General features: G+C 47.2%; 1 protein-coding gene across 7 annotated transcripts in view; it reads left to right on the top strand.

Moving 5' to 3' along the window:
* FCHO1 (FCH and mu domain containing endocytic adaptor 1) overlaps positions 1-14,778 on the top strand; it is a 325,680-nt gene extending 310,902 nt beyond the window's left edge. For 5 of the 7 annotated variants that reach the window (XM_063914421.1, XM_063914420.1, XM_063914422.1 and 2 more), the window contains 2 exons: positions 5,492-5,656; positions 14,392-14,778. In XM_063914421.1, coding sequence (XP_063770491.1) covers positions 5,492-5,656; positions 14,392-14,621 — 395 coding nt within the window. In that variant the 3' untranslated portion in view covers positions 14,622-14,778. Of the gene's footprint in view, positions 1-5,491; positions 5,657-13,526; positions 14,232-14,391 lie in introns of those variants that run through there. The other 2 variants (XM_063914425.1, XM_063914426.1) reach the window with 2 other exon arrangements.
* Positions 14,779-16,201: the final 1,423 nt, after the last annotated feature.

Below are 16,201 nucleotides of genomic sequence, written 5' to 3'. Positions count from 1 at the left end.
AGAAAGAAAGTATAGTTTAGGTTTTTTATTTTACAGTGAGACCTGCTGGCAACAGGCTCACTGCAGCGAGGGACTAAGGGGAGAAGAAGCGAACCTACCTAAGTGGTGGTAGCTTGGGCTTCTTAGGCTACTGGACACCATTAGCTCCAGAGGGATCGCACACAGGACCCGACCTCGTCATCCGTTCCCGGAGCCGCGCCGCCGTCCCCCTTACAGAGCCAGAAGCAAGAAGGTCCGGAAAATCGGCGGCTGAAGACTTCTGTCTTCTCCAAGGTAGCGCACAGCACTGCAGCTGTGCGCCATTGCTCCTCATGCACACCACACACTTCGGTCACTGATGGGTGCAGGGCGCTGGGGGGGGGTGCCCTGAGCAGCAATATTAACACCTTGGCTGGCAAAACTGACACCATATATAGCCCCAGAGGCTATATAGGTGTAAATGACCCCTGCCAGAATAACACAAAAAGCGTGAGAAAGCCCGCCGAAAAAGGGGCGGAGCCATCTCCCTCAGCACACTGGCGCCATTTTCCCTCACAGCTCCGCTGGAAGGATCGCTCCCTGGCTCTCCCCTGCACTACAGAAAGGGTAAAAAAGAGAGGGGGGGCACAAATTTAGGCGCAGTATAATATATATATGCAGCTATAAGGGAAAACACTCTTTATAGGTGATATCCCTGTGGTATATAGCGCTCTGGTGTGTGCTGGCATACTCTCCCTCTGTCTCCCCAAAGGGCTTTGTGGGGTCGTGTCCTCTGTCAGAGCATTCCCTGTGTGTGTGCTGTGTGTCGGTACCGCTGTGTCGACATGTATGATGAGGAAAATGATGTGGAGGCAGAGCAAATGCCTGTAAATGTGTTGTCACGCCCTGAGGGGTCGACACCTGTGTGGATGGACTTATGGATGGAATTACGTGACAGTGTCAGCTCCTTACATAAAAGGTTTGACAACATAGGACAGCCGGCTACTCAGCTTGTGACTGTTCCAGCGTCTCAAATGTCATCAGGGGCTTTAAAACGCCCGCTACCTCAGATGGCAGACACGGATACCGACTCCAGTGTCGACGACGATGAGACTAGTGTACCATCCAATAGGTCCACCCGTTACATGATTGAGGCAGTGAAAAATGTATTACACATTTCTGATAGTACCCCAGGTACCACAAAAAAGGGTATTATGTTCGGTGAGAAAAAACTACCAGTAGTTTTTCCTGCATCTGAGGAATTAAATGAGGTGTGTGAGGAAGCCTGGACTTCCCCCGATAAGAAATTGATAATTTCTAAATGGTTATTGGCAGCGTACCCTTTCCCGCCAGAGGATAGGTCACGTTGGGAAACGTCCCCTAGGGTAGATAAAGCGCTTACACGTTTATCAAAACAGGTGGCACTACCGTCTCCGGATACGGCCGCCCTAAAGGATCCTGCTGATAGAAAGCAGGAGGCTACCCTAAAAGCTATATATACACACACACGGGCATTATATTGCGACCAGCGATTGCATCAGCATGGATGTGCAGTGCTGCTGCTGCGTGGTCAGATTCCCTGTCGGATAATATTGATACCCTGGATAGGGACACTATTTTGCTGACAGTAGAGTATATAAAGGACGCTGTCTTATACATGCGTGATGCACAGAGGGATATTTGCCGGCTGGCATCAAAAATAAGCGCAATGTCCATTGCCGCCAGAAGGGGGTTATGGACTCGACAGTGGTCAGGTGATGCCGATTCAAAAAGGCACATGGAAGTTTTGCCTTATAAAGGGGTGGAACTGTTTGGGGATGGTCTTTCAGACCTCGTTTCCACAGCTACGGCTGGGAAATTGTAATTTTTGCCACAGGCTACCCCACAGCAAAAGAAGGCACCGTATTATCAAGTACAGTCGTTTCGGCCCCATAAACACAAGAGGGCTCGAGGCGCATCCTTTCTGCCGAGAGGCAAAGGTAGAGGGAAAAAGCTGCAGCATACAGCCAGTTCCCAAGAGCAAAAGTCCTCCCCCGCGTCCGGTAAGTCCACAGCATGACGCTGGGGCTTCACAGGCGGATCCGGGTACGGTGGGGGCCCGTCTCAGAAATTTCAGCACACAGTGGGCTCTCTCATAGGTGGATCCCTGGGCCCTTCAAGTAGTATCTCAGGGGTACAGGCTGGAATTCGAGACGTCCCCCCCCCCCCCCCCCCCCCCGCCGTTTTCTAAAATCTGACTTACCAGCAACTCCCTCTGCCAGGGAGGCAGTGTTGGTGGCTATCCAAAAACTGTATTCACAGCAAGTGATTGTCAAGGTACCCCTCCTTCAGCAAGGGAAGGGTTACTATTCCACAATGTTTGTGGTACCGAAACCGGACGGTTCGGTGAGACCCATCTTAAATCTAAAATCCTTGAACACTTATATCAAAAGGTTCAAGTTCAAGATGGAATCGCTCAGGGCGGTTATTGCGAGCCTGGACGAGGGGGATTACATGGTCTCCCTGGACATCAAGGATGCGTACCTGCATGTCCCCATTTACCCTCCTCACCAGGAGTACCTCAGATTTGTGGTACAGGACTGTCATTATCAGTTCCAGACGCTGCCGTTTGGGTTATCCACGGCACCGAGGGTCTTTACCAAGGTAATGGCCGAAATGATGATACTCCTTCGCAAGAAGGGAGTTTTAATTATCCCGTACTTGGACGATCTCCTGATAAAGGCGAGGTCCAGGGAACAGTTGGTAGTGGGGGTAGCACTTTCTCGGGAAGTGCTACAACAGCACGGCTGGATTCTCAATATTCCAAAGTCACAGCTGGTCCCGACGACACGTCTTCTGTTCCTGGGAATGATTCTGGACACAGACCAGAAAAAAAAGTTTCTTCCAGTGGAAAAAAAACGGGGAGTTGTCATCTCTAGTCAGAAACCTCCTAAAACCGGGACAGGTGTCGGTACATCAATGCACACGAGTCCTGGGAAAAATGGTAGCTTCGTACGAAGCAATTCCATTCGGAAGGTTCCACGCAAGAACTTTCCAGTGGGACCTGTTGGACAAATGGTCCGGGTCCCATCTCCAGATGCAACAGCGGATAACCCTGTCGGCAAGGACCAGGGTATCGCTGCTGTGGTGGCTGCAGAGGGCTCATCTACTAGAGGGCCGCAGATTCGGAATACAGGACTGGGTCCTGGTGACCACGGATGCCAGCCTTCGGGGCTGGGGCGCAGTCACACAGGGAAGAAATTTCCAAGGACTGTGGTCAAATCAGGAGATTTCGCTTCACATAAATATTCTAGAGCTAAGGGCCATTTACAATGCCCTAAGCCAAGCAAGGCCCCTGCTTCAGAACCAGCCGGTACTGATCCAGTCAGACAACATCACGGCGGTCGCCCATGTAAACAGACAGGGCGGCACAAGAAGCAGGAGGGCAATGGCAGAAGCCACAAGGATTCTCCGATGGGCGGAAAATCATGTGTTAGCACTGACAATGATGGCGTCCCGCCTCAACAAAAAGCTAAAAAGATATTGCGCCAGGTCAAGGGACCCTCAGGCGATCGCTGTGGACGCTCTTGTAACACCGTGGGTGTACCAGTCTGTTTATGTGTTTCCTCCTCTGCTTCTCATTCCCAAGGTACTGAGAATAATACGAAGGCGAGGAGTGAAAACTATACTCGTGGTTCCGGATTGGCCAAGAAGAGCTTGGTACCCGGAACTTCAAGAGATGCTTTCAGAGGACCCTTGGCCTCTGCCGCTCAGACAGGACCTGCTGCAGCAGGGGCCCTGTCTGTTCCAAGACTTACCGCGGCTACGTTTGACGGCATGGCGGTTGAACACCGGATCCTGAAGGAAAAGGGCATTCCGGAGGAAGTCATCCCTACCCTGATCAAAGCCAGGAAGGATGTCACCACAAAACATTATCACCGCATTTGGCGGAAATATGTTGCTTGGTGTGAGGCCAGGAAGGCCTCAACGGAGGAATTTCAACTGGGTCGATTCCTGCATTTCCTGCAAGCAGGGGTGACGTTGGGCCTCAAATTGGGGTCCATTAAAGTCCAGATTTCGGCCCTGTCGATTTTCTTCCAGAAAGAACTGGCTTCACTGCCTGAAGTTCAGACTTTTGTCAAAGGAGTTCTGCGTATTCAGCCTCCTTTTGTGCCCCCAGTGGCACCTTGGGATCTCAATGTGGTTTTGGAGTTCCTGAAATCACATTGGTTTGAACCACTTAAGACTGTGGATTTGAAATATCTCACGTGGAAAGTGGTCATGCTGTTGGCTCTGGCTTCGGCCAGGCGTGTGTCAGAATTGGCGGCTTTGTCCTATAAAAGCCCTCATCCGATTTTCCATATGGATAGGGCAGAGTTGAGGACTCGTCCTCAGTTTCTCCCGAAGGTGGTATCAGTGTTTCACTTGAACCAGCCTATTGTGGTGCCTGCGGCTACTAGAAACTTGGAGGATTCCAAGTTACTGGACGTAGTCAGGGCCCTGAAAATTTATGTTTCCAGGACGGCTGGAGTCAGGAAAACTGACTCGCGGTTTATCCTGTATGCACCCAACAAACTGGGTGCTCCTGCTTCTAAGCAGACTATCGCGCGCTGGATTTGTAGCACTATTCAGCTGGCGCATTCTGCGGTGGGACTACCGCAGCCTAAATCTGTAAAAACCCATTCCACAAGGAAGGTGGGCTCATCTTGGGCGGCTGCCCGAGGGGTCTCGGCTTTACAACTTTGCCGAGCTGCTACTTGGTCAGGGGCAAACACGTTTGCAAAATTCTATAAATTTGATACCCTGGCTGAGGAGGACCTGGAGTTCTCTCATTCGGTGTTGCAGAGTCATCCGCACTCTCCCGCCCGTTTGGGAGCTTTGGTATAATCCCCATGGTCCTTACGGAGTTCCCAGCATCCACTAGGACGTCAGAGAAAATAAGAATTTACTCACCGGTAATTCTATTTCTCGTAGTCCGTAGTGGATGCTGGGCGCCCATCCCAAGTGCGGATTGTCTGCAATACTTGTAAATAGTTATTGTTACACAAATCGGGTTGTTATTGCGAGCCATCTGTTCAGAGGCTCCGTTGTTATCATACTGTTAACCGGGGTTCCTATCACGAGTTATACGGTGTGATTGGTGTGGCTGGTATGAGTCTTACCCGGGATTCAAAATCCTTCCTTATTGTGTCAGCTCTTCCGGGCACAGTGTCCTAACTGAGGCTTGGAGGAGGGTCATAGGGGGAGGAGCCAGTGCACACCAGATAGACCTAAATCTTTCTTTAGATGTGCCCAGTCTCCTGCGGAGCTGTCTATTCCCCATGGTCCTTACGGAGTCCCCAGCATCCACTACGGACTACGAGAAATAGAATTACCGGTGAGTAAATTCTTATTTTCTTATACTGAACTTACTATATGCAGTGGCTCTATTTTATTCACATTTTCCAATTACTGTAATGTAACTTTTTTTCTTTTCTTTAATAACCTTTTTGTATACTGAGAAGTTTTCTAAACAGTTTGTAAAGTGTTAACTTATCTTTACCTCCTCTTGCAGTTAGCGGGAGGTTGTATGCTCGTTGGCAGCCGCTTGGTACTTGCAGCACTTCCTCTACAGCCGCAGCACAGTTTACATGTGAGGGTCGTACTTTGTCTGGCGTGGATATAGAGTTGGTGGGATCTGGATATAGAATGTCACTGGTCAAGAAAAGGTTTGCAGCAGGTAATTATACTGCTTGTGTATATACATAGAGGCATATATAATGTGTGTGTGTGTGTGTGTGTGTGTGTGTGTGTGTGTTTGTATTCAGGGAGTTCCAAAAGTCTCATGCAGTAAGCGCAGTCTCTCCATTCATTCATTCATTCATTCATTCATTCATTCATTCATTCATTCATTCATTCATTCATCCATTCACTCCACTTATTTATTTATCAATCAATCAATCAATCACTATCCTATTGTGTTGTCCTTTACAACTGAGAACACTGTCATAAAACAATACTAGATATTAACAGACTCCTAATCACAAGCTTACAATTTAAAATAGGAATTTTGTTACATGTAGTTAAAGGCCACATATAGAAAGTGTTTAGTGGGTTGGATTATCCAGTCATGCAGCAGTTTTAGCCTCTGGTTCAGTGGGTTGTTTCAGTATGGAAAGAACACATGTAAATTTCTCTGACGTCCTAGTGGATGCTGGGAACTCCGTAAGGACCATGGGGAATAGCGGCTCCGCAGGAGACTGGGCACATCTAAAGAAAGCTTTAGGACTACCTGGTGTGCACTGGCTCCTCCCCCTATGACCCTCCTCCAAGCCTCAGTTAGATTTTTGTGCCCGACCGAGCAGGGTGCAATCTAGGAGGCTCTCCTGAGCTTCTTAGAAAAAGTTAGTTTTAGGTTTTTTATTTTCAGTGAGACCTGCTGGCAACAGGCTCACTGCATCGAGGGACTAAGGGGAGAAGAAGCGAACTCGCCTGCTTGCAGCCAGCTTGGGCTTCTTAGGCTACTGGACACCATTAGCTCCAGAGGGACCGAACACAGGCCCAGCCTCGGAGTCCGGTCCCAGAGCCGCGCCGCCGGCCCCCTTACAGAGCCAGAAGCAAGAAGAGGTCCGGAAAATCGGCGGCAGAAGACATCAGTCTTCACCAAGGTAGCGCACAGCACTGCAGCTGTGCACCATTGCTCCTCATGCACACCACACACTCCGGTCACTGAGGGTGCAGGGCGCTGGGGGGGGGGCGCCCTGAGCAGCAATATAAACACCTTGGCTGGCAAAAATACATCACATATAACCCCCAGGGCTATATGGATGTATATTAACCCCTGCCAGATTCCATAAAAATGCGGGAGAAAAGTCCGCGAAAAAGGGGCGGAGCTATCTCCTTCAGCACACTGGCGCCATTTTTCCCTCACAGCTCCGTTGGAGGGAAGCTCCCTGGCTCTCCCCTGCAGTTAATACACTACAGAAAGGGTTAAAAAGAGAGGGGGGGCACAATTTAGGCGCAGTATACAATATATATGCAGCTATAAGGGAAAACACTTTTTTATAGGTGCTATCCCTGTGATATATAGCGCCCTGGTGTGTGCTGGCATACTCTCCCTCTGTCTCCCCAAAGGGCTTTGTGGGGTCCTGTCCTCTATCAGAGCATTCCCTGTGTGTGTGGTGTGTCGGTACGGCTGTGTCGACAGGTATGTGGAGGATAATGAGGTGGAGGCGGAGCGAATGCCTGTAAATATGTTGTCACCCCCTGCGGGGTCGACACCGGTGTGGTTGAACTTATGAAAGGATTACGTGAAAGTGTCAACTCCTTACATAAAAGGTCGACGACACGGAACAGCCGGCTACTCAGCTTGTGCCTGTTCCAGCGTCTCAAATGTCATGGGGGGCTCTAAAATCGCCCGCTACCTCAGATAACAGACACAGATGTCGACACGGATACTGACTCCAGTGTCGACATCGATGAGACTGGTGTACACTCCAAATAGGTCCACCCGTTACAGGATTGAGACAATGAAAAATGTATTACACATTTATGATTATACCCCAGGTACCACATAAAAGGGTATTGTGTTTGGTGAGAGAAAACTATTAGTAGTTTTTCCTGCATCTGAGAAATTAAATGAGGTATGTGAGGAAGAGTGGTCTTCCCCCGGTAAGAAATTGATAATTTCTACAACGGTTATTGGCAGCGTACCCTTTCCCGCCAGAGGATAGGTCACGCGGGGAAACACCCCATAGGGTAGATACAGCTCTTACACGCTTATCACAAAAGGTGGCACTACCGTCTCTGGGTATGGCCGCCCTGAAGGAACCTGCTGATAGAAAGCAGGAGGTTACCCTATAAGATATGGTCACACACTAGGGCATTATATTGCGACCAGCCGTTGCTTCGGCATGGATGTGCAGTGCTCCCGCTGCGTGGTCAGATTCCCTGTCGGAAAATAACTATGGATAGGGACAATATTTTGCTGAAAATAGAGCATATAAAAGACGTGGTCTTATACATGCGTGATGCACAGAGGGATATTTGCCGGCTGGCATCAAAAATAAGCGCTAGGTCCATTGCCGCCAGACGGGGGTTATGGACTTGGCAATGGTCAGGCGATGCCGACTCGAATCGGCACATGGAAGTTGCCCTATAAGGGGGTAAAACTGTTTGGGGATAGTTTTTCAGACCTCGTTTCCACAGCTACTGCTGGGAAATTAATTTTTTTGCCACAGGCTACCCCACAACAAAAGAAAGCACCGTATTATCAAGTACAGTCCTTTCGGCCCCAGAAAAGCAAGAGGGCTAGAGGCTCATCCTTTCTGCCGAGAGGCAAAGGTAGAGGAAAAAGCTGCAACACACAGCTAGTTCCCAAGAGCAGAAGTCCTCCCTGCGTCCGGTAGGTCCACAGCATGGTGCTGGGGCTGCTCAGGTGGACCCGGGTACGGTGGGGGCCCGTCTCAGATATTTCAGCGGACAGTGGGCTCTCACATGGATCCCTGGGTCCTTCAAGTAGTATCTCAGGGGTACAGGCTGGAGTTCGAGACGTTCTTCCCCCCGCCGTTTCCTAAAATCTGCCTTACCGGCACCTCCCTCTGCCAGGGAGACGGTGTTGGTGGATATTCAACACTATAATCACAACAAGTGATTGTCAAGGTGCCCCTCCTTCAGCAAGGAAGGGGTTACTATTCCACAGTGGTTGTGGTACCGCAACGGTTCGGTGAGACCCATCTTGAAATTAAAATACTTGAACTTTTATATCAGAAGATTCAAGTTCAAGATGGAATCGCTCAGGGCGGTTATTACGAGCCTGGACGAGGGGGATTACAGGGTCTCCCTGGACATTAAGGATGCGTACCTGCGTGTCCCCATTTACCCCCCTCACCAGGAGTACCTCAGATATGTGGTACAGGACTGTCACTATCAGTTCCAGACGCGGCCGTTGGAGTTGTCCACGGCACCGAAGGTCTTTACGTAGGTAATGGCCGAAGTGATGATACTCCTTCGCAAGAAGGAAGTTTTTATTATCCCGTACTTGGACGATCTCCTGATAAAGGCGAGGTCCAAAGAACAGTTGGTAGTGGGGGTAGCACTCTCTCGGGAAGTGCTACAACAGCTCGACTGGATTCTCAATATTCCAAAGTCACAGCTGGTCCCGACGACACGTCTTCTGTTCCTGGGAATGTTTCTGAACGCAGACCAGAAAAGAGTGTTTCTTCCAGTGGAAAAAGCAGAGGAGTTGTCATCTCTAGTCAGAGACATCCTAAAACCAGGACAGGTGTCGGTACATCAATGCACACGAGTCCTGAGAAAAATGGTAGCTTCGTACGAAGCATAATTCCATTCGGAAGGCTCCACGCAAGGACGTTCCAGTGGGACCTGTGGGACTAATGGTCCGGGTCCCATGTACAGATACAACAGCGGATAACCCTGTCAGCAAGAAACAGGGTGTCGCTGCTGTGGTGGCTGCAGAGGGCTCATCTACTAGGGGGCCGCAGATTCGGAATACAGGACTGGGTCCTGGTGACCACGGATGCCAGCCTTCGGGGCTGGGGTGCAGTCACACAGGGAAGAAATTTCCAAGGAGATTTCGCTTCACATAAATATTCTGCAGCTAAGGGCCATTTACAATGCCCTAAGCCAAGCAAGGCCCCTGCTTCAGAACCAGCCGGTACTGATCCAATCAGACGACATCACGGCGGTCGCCCAAAACAGACAGGGCGGCACAAGAAGCAGGATGGCGATGGCAGAAGCCACAAGGATTCTCCGATGGGCGACCTACACCCAGGAGAATGGGGACTTCATCCAGAAGTTTTCCAAATGCGGGTAAACCGTTGGGAATGACCACGGGAGGACATGATGGCGTCCCGCCTCAACAAGAAGTTGAAAAGATATTGCGCCAGGTCAAGGGACCCTCAGGCGATCGCTGGGGACGCTCTAGTGACACCGTGGGTGTACCAGTCGGTTTATGTGTCTCCTCCTCTACCTCTCATACCCAAGGTACTGAGAATAATAAGAAGGCGAGGAGTGAAAACCATACTCGGGGTTCCGGATTGGCCATGAAGAGCTTGGTACCCGGAACTTCAAGAGATGCTGGCAGAGGACCCTTGGCCTCTGCCGCTCAGACAAGACCTGCTGCAGCAGGGACCCTGTCTGTTCCAAGACTTAACGCGGCTGCGTTTGACGGCATGGCGGTAGAACACCGGATCCTAAAGGAAAAGGGTATTCCGAAGGAAGTCATCCCTACCCTGATCATAGCCAGGAAGGATGTCACCGCAAGACATTATCGCCGCGTTTGGCAAAAATGTGTTGCTTGTTGGGAGGCCATGAAGGCCCCGACGGAGGAATTTCAACTATGTCGATTCCTGCACCTCCTGCAAGCAGGGGTGACGTTTGGGCCTCAAATTGGGGTCCATCAAGGTCCAGATTTCGGCTCTGTCGATTTTCTTCCAGAAAGAACTGGCTTCACTGCCTGAAGTTCAGACTTTGGTTAAAGGAGTACTACATATTCAGCCTCCTTTTGTGCCTCCTGTGGCACTTTTTGGATCTCAAACGTGGTGTTGGATTTCCTAAAGTCGCATTGGTTAAGCCACTTAAAACCATGGAGCTAAAGTATCTCGCGTGGAAAGTGGTCATGCTGTTGGCCTTGGCCTTGGCCAGGCGTGTGTCAGAATTGGCGGCTTTGTCATGTAAAAGGCCTTATCTGATTTTCTGTATGGATAGGGCAGAGTTGAGGACTCGTCCTCAGTTTCTCCCGAAGGTGGTCTCAGGTTTTCACTTGAACCAACCTATTGTGGTGCCTGCGGCTACTGTGGACTTGGAGGATTCCAAGTTGCTGGACGTAGTCAGGGCCCTGAAAATTTTATTTTTCCAGGACGGCTGGAGTCAGGAAAACTGACTCGCTGTTTATCCTGATGGCACCCAACAAGCTGGGTGCTCCTGCTTCTAAGCAGTCTATTGCGCGCTGGATTTGTAGCACTATTCAGCTGGCGCATTCTGCGGTAGGATTACCGCAGCCTAAATCAATAAAAGCCCATTCCACAAGGACGGTGGGCTCGTCTTGGGCGGCTGCCCGAGGGGTCTCGGCTTTACAACTTTGCCGAGCAGCTACTTGGTCAGGGGCAAACACGTTTGCAAAATTCTACGAATTTGATACCCTGGCTGAGGAGGACCTGGAGTTCTCTCATTCGGTGCTGCAGAGTCATCCGCACTCTCCCGCCCGTTTGGGAGCTTTGGTATAATCCCCATGGTCCTTACTGAGTTCCCAGCATCCACTAGGACGTCAGAGAAAATAAGAATTTACTTACCGATAATTCTATTTCTCGTAGTCCGTAGCGGATGCTGGGCGCCCATCCCAAGTGCGGATTGTCTGCAATACTTGTACATAGTTATTGTTAACTAATCGGGTTCTTGTTGTGAGCCATCTATTCAGAGGCTCCTCTGTTATCATGCTGTTAACTGGGTTTCATATCACAAGTTGTACGGTGTGATTGGTGTGGCTGGTATGAGTCTTACCCGGGATTCAAAATCCTTCCTTATTGTGTACGCTCGTCCGGGCACAGTATCCTAACTGAGGCTTGGAGGAGGGTCATAGGGGGAGGAGCCAGTGCACACCAGGTAGTCCTAAAGCTTTCTTTAGATGTGCCCAGTCTCCTGCGGAGCCGCTATTCCCCATGGTCCTTACGGAGTTCCCAGCATCCACTACGGACTACGAGAAATAGAATTATCGGTAAGTAAATTCTTATTTTTGTTTGAACTCTGTGCAGGAGAGGTGCATGATTATTTTCTGCTGTGCTTTCTGGGTGATATGTACATACTCTGGAAATATTCCGTAGATGAAATTTACAGGATTTGCAAATAGATAGAACTATACTTTCCCCCCCCCCCACATTCAGAGTCAAGAATGACCTCTAGACAGCAGGCTTTAGGGATAGCTTTGATTGATTGTTTTGTTCTCAATGGAAATAGAGATTTCCCTTAGAAAACCGCTGTGGATTGGTGGAAATAATATTAGCTGTGTTTTAGAACGATTGAGTATAAGGTGACGAGTATAACCAAGATGTAATGGCAGGAGAGCAGAGTATCTAGAATTTAAAATTGTGGTTCTCCTGCTTGTAAAAAAAAAAAAAAAAAGGGCAGAGGAGGTGGACACAGTGGAACAAATACTTAAAGTGCGATTCGATAAGTAGGATGAGTACCAGGATAGGACCATGTCCTGAAGACGTAGGAATTGTAGCATTTGTATGAGAAAAGAGTGATCAAGGGTGTTGGATAGAACAATTAAATCCAGGAGAATTAAAATTAAGTTATGGCATTTTTATATAGCAGTGACCAAATCATTGAAAACCTTTGTTGGTGCAGTAGAGTGTTTGACACAAAAGCTTGATGAAGAGGATAAAGTAGATTGTGTTGGGATCAAGAGTAGAGACGGTGCAGTCAGGAGATCAGAGAATGCTTTGGCCCTCACGTAATACGTAATACAGGAACTTGGTGCATTTCCTGCAATTTACCAAGTAGATTTTAAAGTGACAAGAATTCTAAAGGCAAAACCAACCTAGTTACGCCTTTTAGAATTTTTGACAATTTAAACCTACAGTCTAAATTGCTGGGATCTTTCCAAATACTGGAACTCACATGTTATTGCATTAGGGCCATCATCTTCCTTTGTGGGATCAAATTAAGGGTTGGACCCAGAGGGATCAGAGTCTAAATTGAGCAGGCTCCTGGAAGAAGTTACCAGTTCAAGCCTAATGTTACCAATTTCATCCTTAACCACTTGCCTGGTATGGTTGCATCATGTGCAACCACACCAGGCAGTGCATTATCTGTGGTAGTTCCAAATGATGTGACTAGTCAGACACACAGCATGAGTGGCTGCAGGAATATAATCTTCCTGCAACCGCTACTCTCCAGTCTACAACCCTGCATCTCCTCCAATGTCCGCCATGCTGCCGATCACTGCTGATCAGTCAGCACGGCAGGCCCCACCACCCTGTGACTTTAGACATTAGCAGCCACTGAGGGAATATCATTTAAAATGGTTTCGGATAAGTTGAAATAAATGTTCCTCACATAATTTAATTCTCTCATAAAATTACAAAACATCAATTTCTGAGCAGTTTTTAGAAAGAAAAAATTGTCTGCTAAGTGGTTAAAGTAGAAAGCCAGTTCTTAAACCTGATTGTGGTTGATGGGTTTGGTGCAATGGGTGAGAAGAGATTTAAATGTATTAAAAGTGCTTGGGGTTGGATTATGACTAAAAAGTACATCTGGATTGGGATGTCTGCTGTCACTATACCAATAGCGGCATCCCATCTTTCGGATTACCGGCAGCAAGTCGTGTCGCCCCCCCCCCGCGGGCTCGCCACGCTTCAGGCCTGGTGGGAATAACCTATGTTTGTCTGTATTCCGACCACCGGCATTTCACCGCCTGTCGGGATTCCGGTGTCTGTCTCCTGAATGCTGGGATGCCAACAGCTGGGATATTAACTGCATCCCCTGGATTGTATACCTTAACAATGGCAGTAATAAAATTATTTTTAATTATAAATGATGCCTCTCTACTAGTCTGCAAATAACTAAGAAAGTATTTCTTTTTTCTTAAGCATATTTTCTTATCCCAGGTAAATACCTTGTATGCTGAGACAGGATGACCTTGCTTTGCACCACACCTTGTTTTGGTCTCAAGCCTGGACTTTCAACTGTAAAGATAGGAGACTCGCCTATGTGTAAAAGAGGCTTCTTGGTCACCCACAATCAGTGAAAATGTGTGCACAATCAAGAGACTGTGAGAACATTTATGTCTGAGAAAATGTCAAGCACTTTAGCATTTTGAGAATACTGTTGAATATGTTTTGCCTAGGTCAGAGGAATGACCATTCGTAGACTCAAGACACAGATTTCAAAGTGATTTTAAGTGGGACATTAGTGCACTTCTACTTTTTAAAGTTTATCTAGTACTTGAGTTAATCAGCATTTTGCAGCTGAAGAGACCCATAGTTTAAAAGTTCAGGAGTTATTTATATATTTCAGTTACTTGTTACTGATGGGGACATTTTCTAGAGCACTTCTGTTCAATAGCCCTCATGGTGTCTGAGACTGGTGAAGCTTATGCGTAGAATGTGTGTATATATAACCAATACATTATACAGTACATACACCTTGTATGTACATACTTGCACTGTTTCTTCTGTTCACTTCTTTATTTCCTGTCTGTCTGTCTGAAAGATTTGGTATTGGTTGCAGAATGATAATATATATTATAAATATATATATATTGTGTGTATATAAAATAAAGTTTGTTTCTGTCATATATGTTTTTGAAGCAATGTTCTTGACCTAAGAGCAAGCTGCTTTCTGTAACATAAGCTACTAACATACATTCCCCCTTCATAGACTGCATAACTTTGTCTTTTTTTTTTTTTTTCCTTCCTGTACATACGTTGATCTCATGTTCATTCCTCATCAAAGCTCCACCCAGTTCCTCCCATCTGATGCTCCACAAAGCTGGCATTTCCGCAAAAACCATGTGCTTTATTGGAAGTCTAGGTGCAACGGGTCAAACTGAAGAGCAAGATGTCACCAATGAGGATTTTGCACAATGCTTTGACTATTTTGTGCTTCATAATGATCTGAGCTGTGTGCAAGTTACAGCTACACTTTATTATCAGCAAACGATCGCTTCAAATGCACACGTCTAAAGTTCAGAGAGCAATGTCATTATGTTTTACATACAGTATTACTATATGCAGTTATCATTCCTGACCATAAGTTGTACTTTGATCCAATCAGGTTACCATAACATAATTTCCTGAAACTCTCATTTGGTAACTTCTAAATATAAATGTTATTTTACTATTTGTGTTTGGAAACGTGCAATATACAGTAGCCCATAGTTTTGAATTTCAATTAATAATGTCTTCACTTATATTTTTAAAGCACTATGACAAGTTACCATACAATAAGTAACATGTTGGTTCCTGTTGTAAGTTAGGAAGTTTTGTACTATCACAGTGGGTTGATACACAACCCTGATGATCACCTAAATAGTTGGGAAGATTACTAATCTGTTCAGCGGCAGTAAAAGAAGTAGAATTGTTCAACTGAATACTTTTATATATGCAGACTTTGTATACACTTACAGATGTATCCACATACATCTAGCCTCCCTGCATGTAAACAGCACTCTACTCATGCTATTCCGAGCGTCTTTATGCAAACGTTTCCATTACAATACATCTTATTTGCAAACCTATGTGACGCACAAGCAGCTTTTGCTGATAAAAATGATATGCGGCATGCCTATATTCTTTGTGCAATCGTGGCTGTATCTGCATACAAAATGGTACATTACAGTGTTAGTGACTGTTTTCCTAGAAAGCCGTGTAACGTAGCATTTCATATGCAGATACAGCAAGAGACGTACACAGAATATAGGTATGCCACATATCATTTCAATCAATTCTGCTTGTGCATCTTATTCGCAAAAGTGATGCAAATAAAACACAATTTCATCAAAAAAACAAACCTGGAGCTGATGGAGTTGCTTGGAAACTAGCGAGCAATAAGTCCAAACTGGCCAACAAGGTTTCAGGACAGGTGCGGTTACTGAGGCTGGAGAGGCGCGAGTGAGGCATAGACAACAGGATTTCTGTACACTTAGGGTTACTCAGACTTGTGAGGTACAGGCAAGGGTCAGACAGTAGAATTACTCAGACTAGCAAAGTACAGACGGGTTAGGAAGCTAGACTTCAGTACACATAGGGTTAATCCAAGGTACAAGGCTTAACTGGAACAAGGAGAGAATAGCTGACACATCCAGCCAGCATGCAGACTTTTCTGATAACCAAGCACACGAAGCTGAACGGACAACTGAAATTGGAAACTGGAATCTGATGTCATCATCCACAGTTTGACACCATTACTGCACACCCTCTACTGGTTATAGATAGCGGCATGGCATGCCAGGAACCCTGATGTTTGAATCAGGCAGACATCCAGGACAGTTGGCTGGGATCAGATTGTGCAGCTGTACCTGGTGTCAGCTCGCGGAACTCCCGCCAATATGGTAAGTACAGTCAGTGATACTTATGATAGCATGACCTGCCTCCATTTGTGACTTCCAATCGCTCCATGTTTACTTAGGAACTGTTGAAAGAATTTCTCAATCTGGGAGCATGAAGATTATCAGCAGGTTCCCATGAATATTTTTCCCAACCAAAACCTTTTCATTTGATCAAGTATTGGATTTGGCATCAAACTGTTTGAGGGGCCAGGATTT

The sequence above is a fragment of the Pseudophryne corroboree genome, chromosome 1 (assembly GCF_028390025.1).
Source record: "Pseudophryne corroboree isolate aPseCor3 chromosome 1, aPseCor3.hap2, whole genome shotgun sequence".
In the NCBI taxonomy this organism is placed as follows: Eukaryota; Metazoa; Chordata; class Amphibia; order Anura; family Myobatrachidae; genus Pseudophryne; species Pseudophryne corroboree.
Note: the sequence above shows the minus strand (reverse complement) of the source record. Positions and strands in the feature narration are given on the sequence as shown.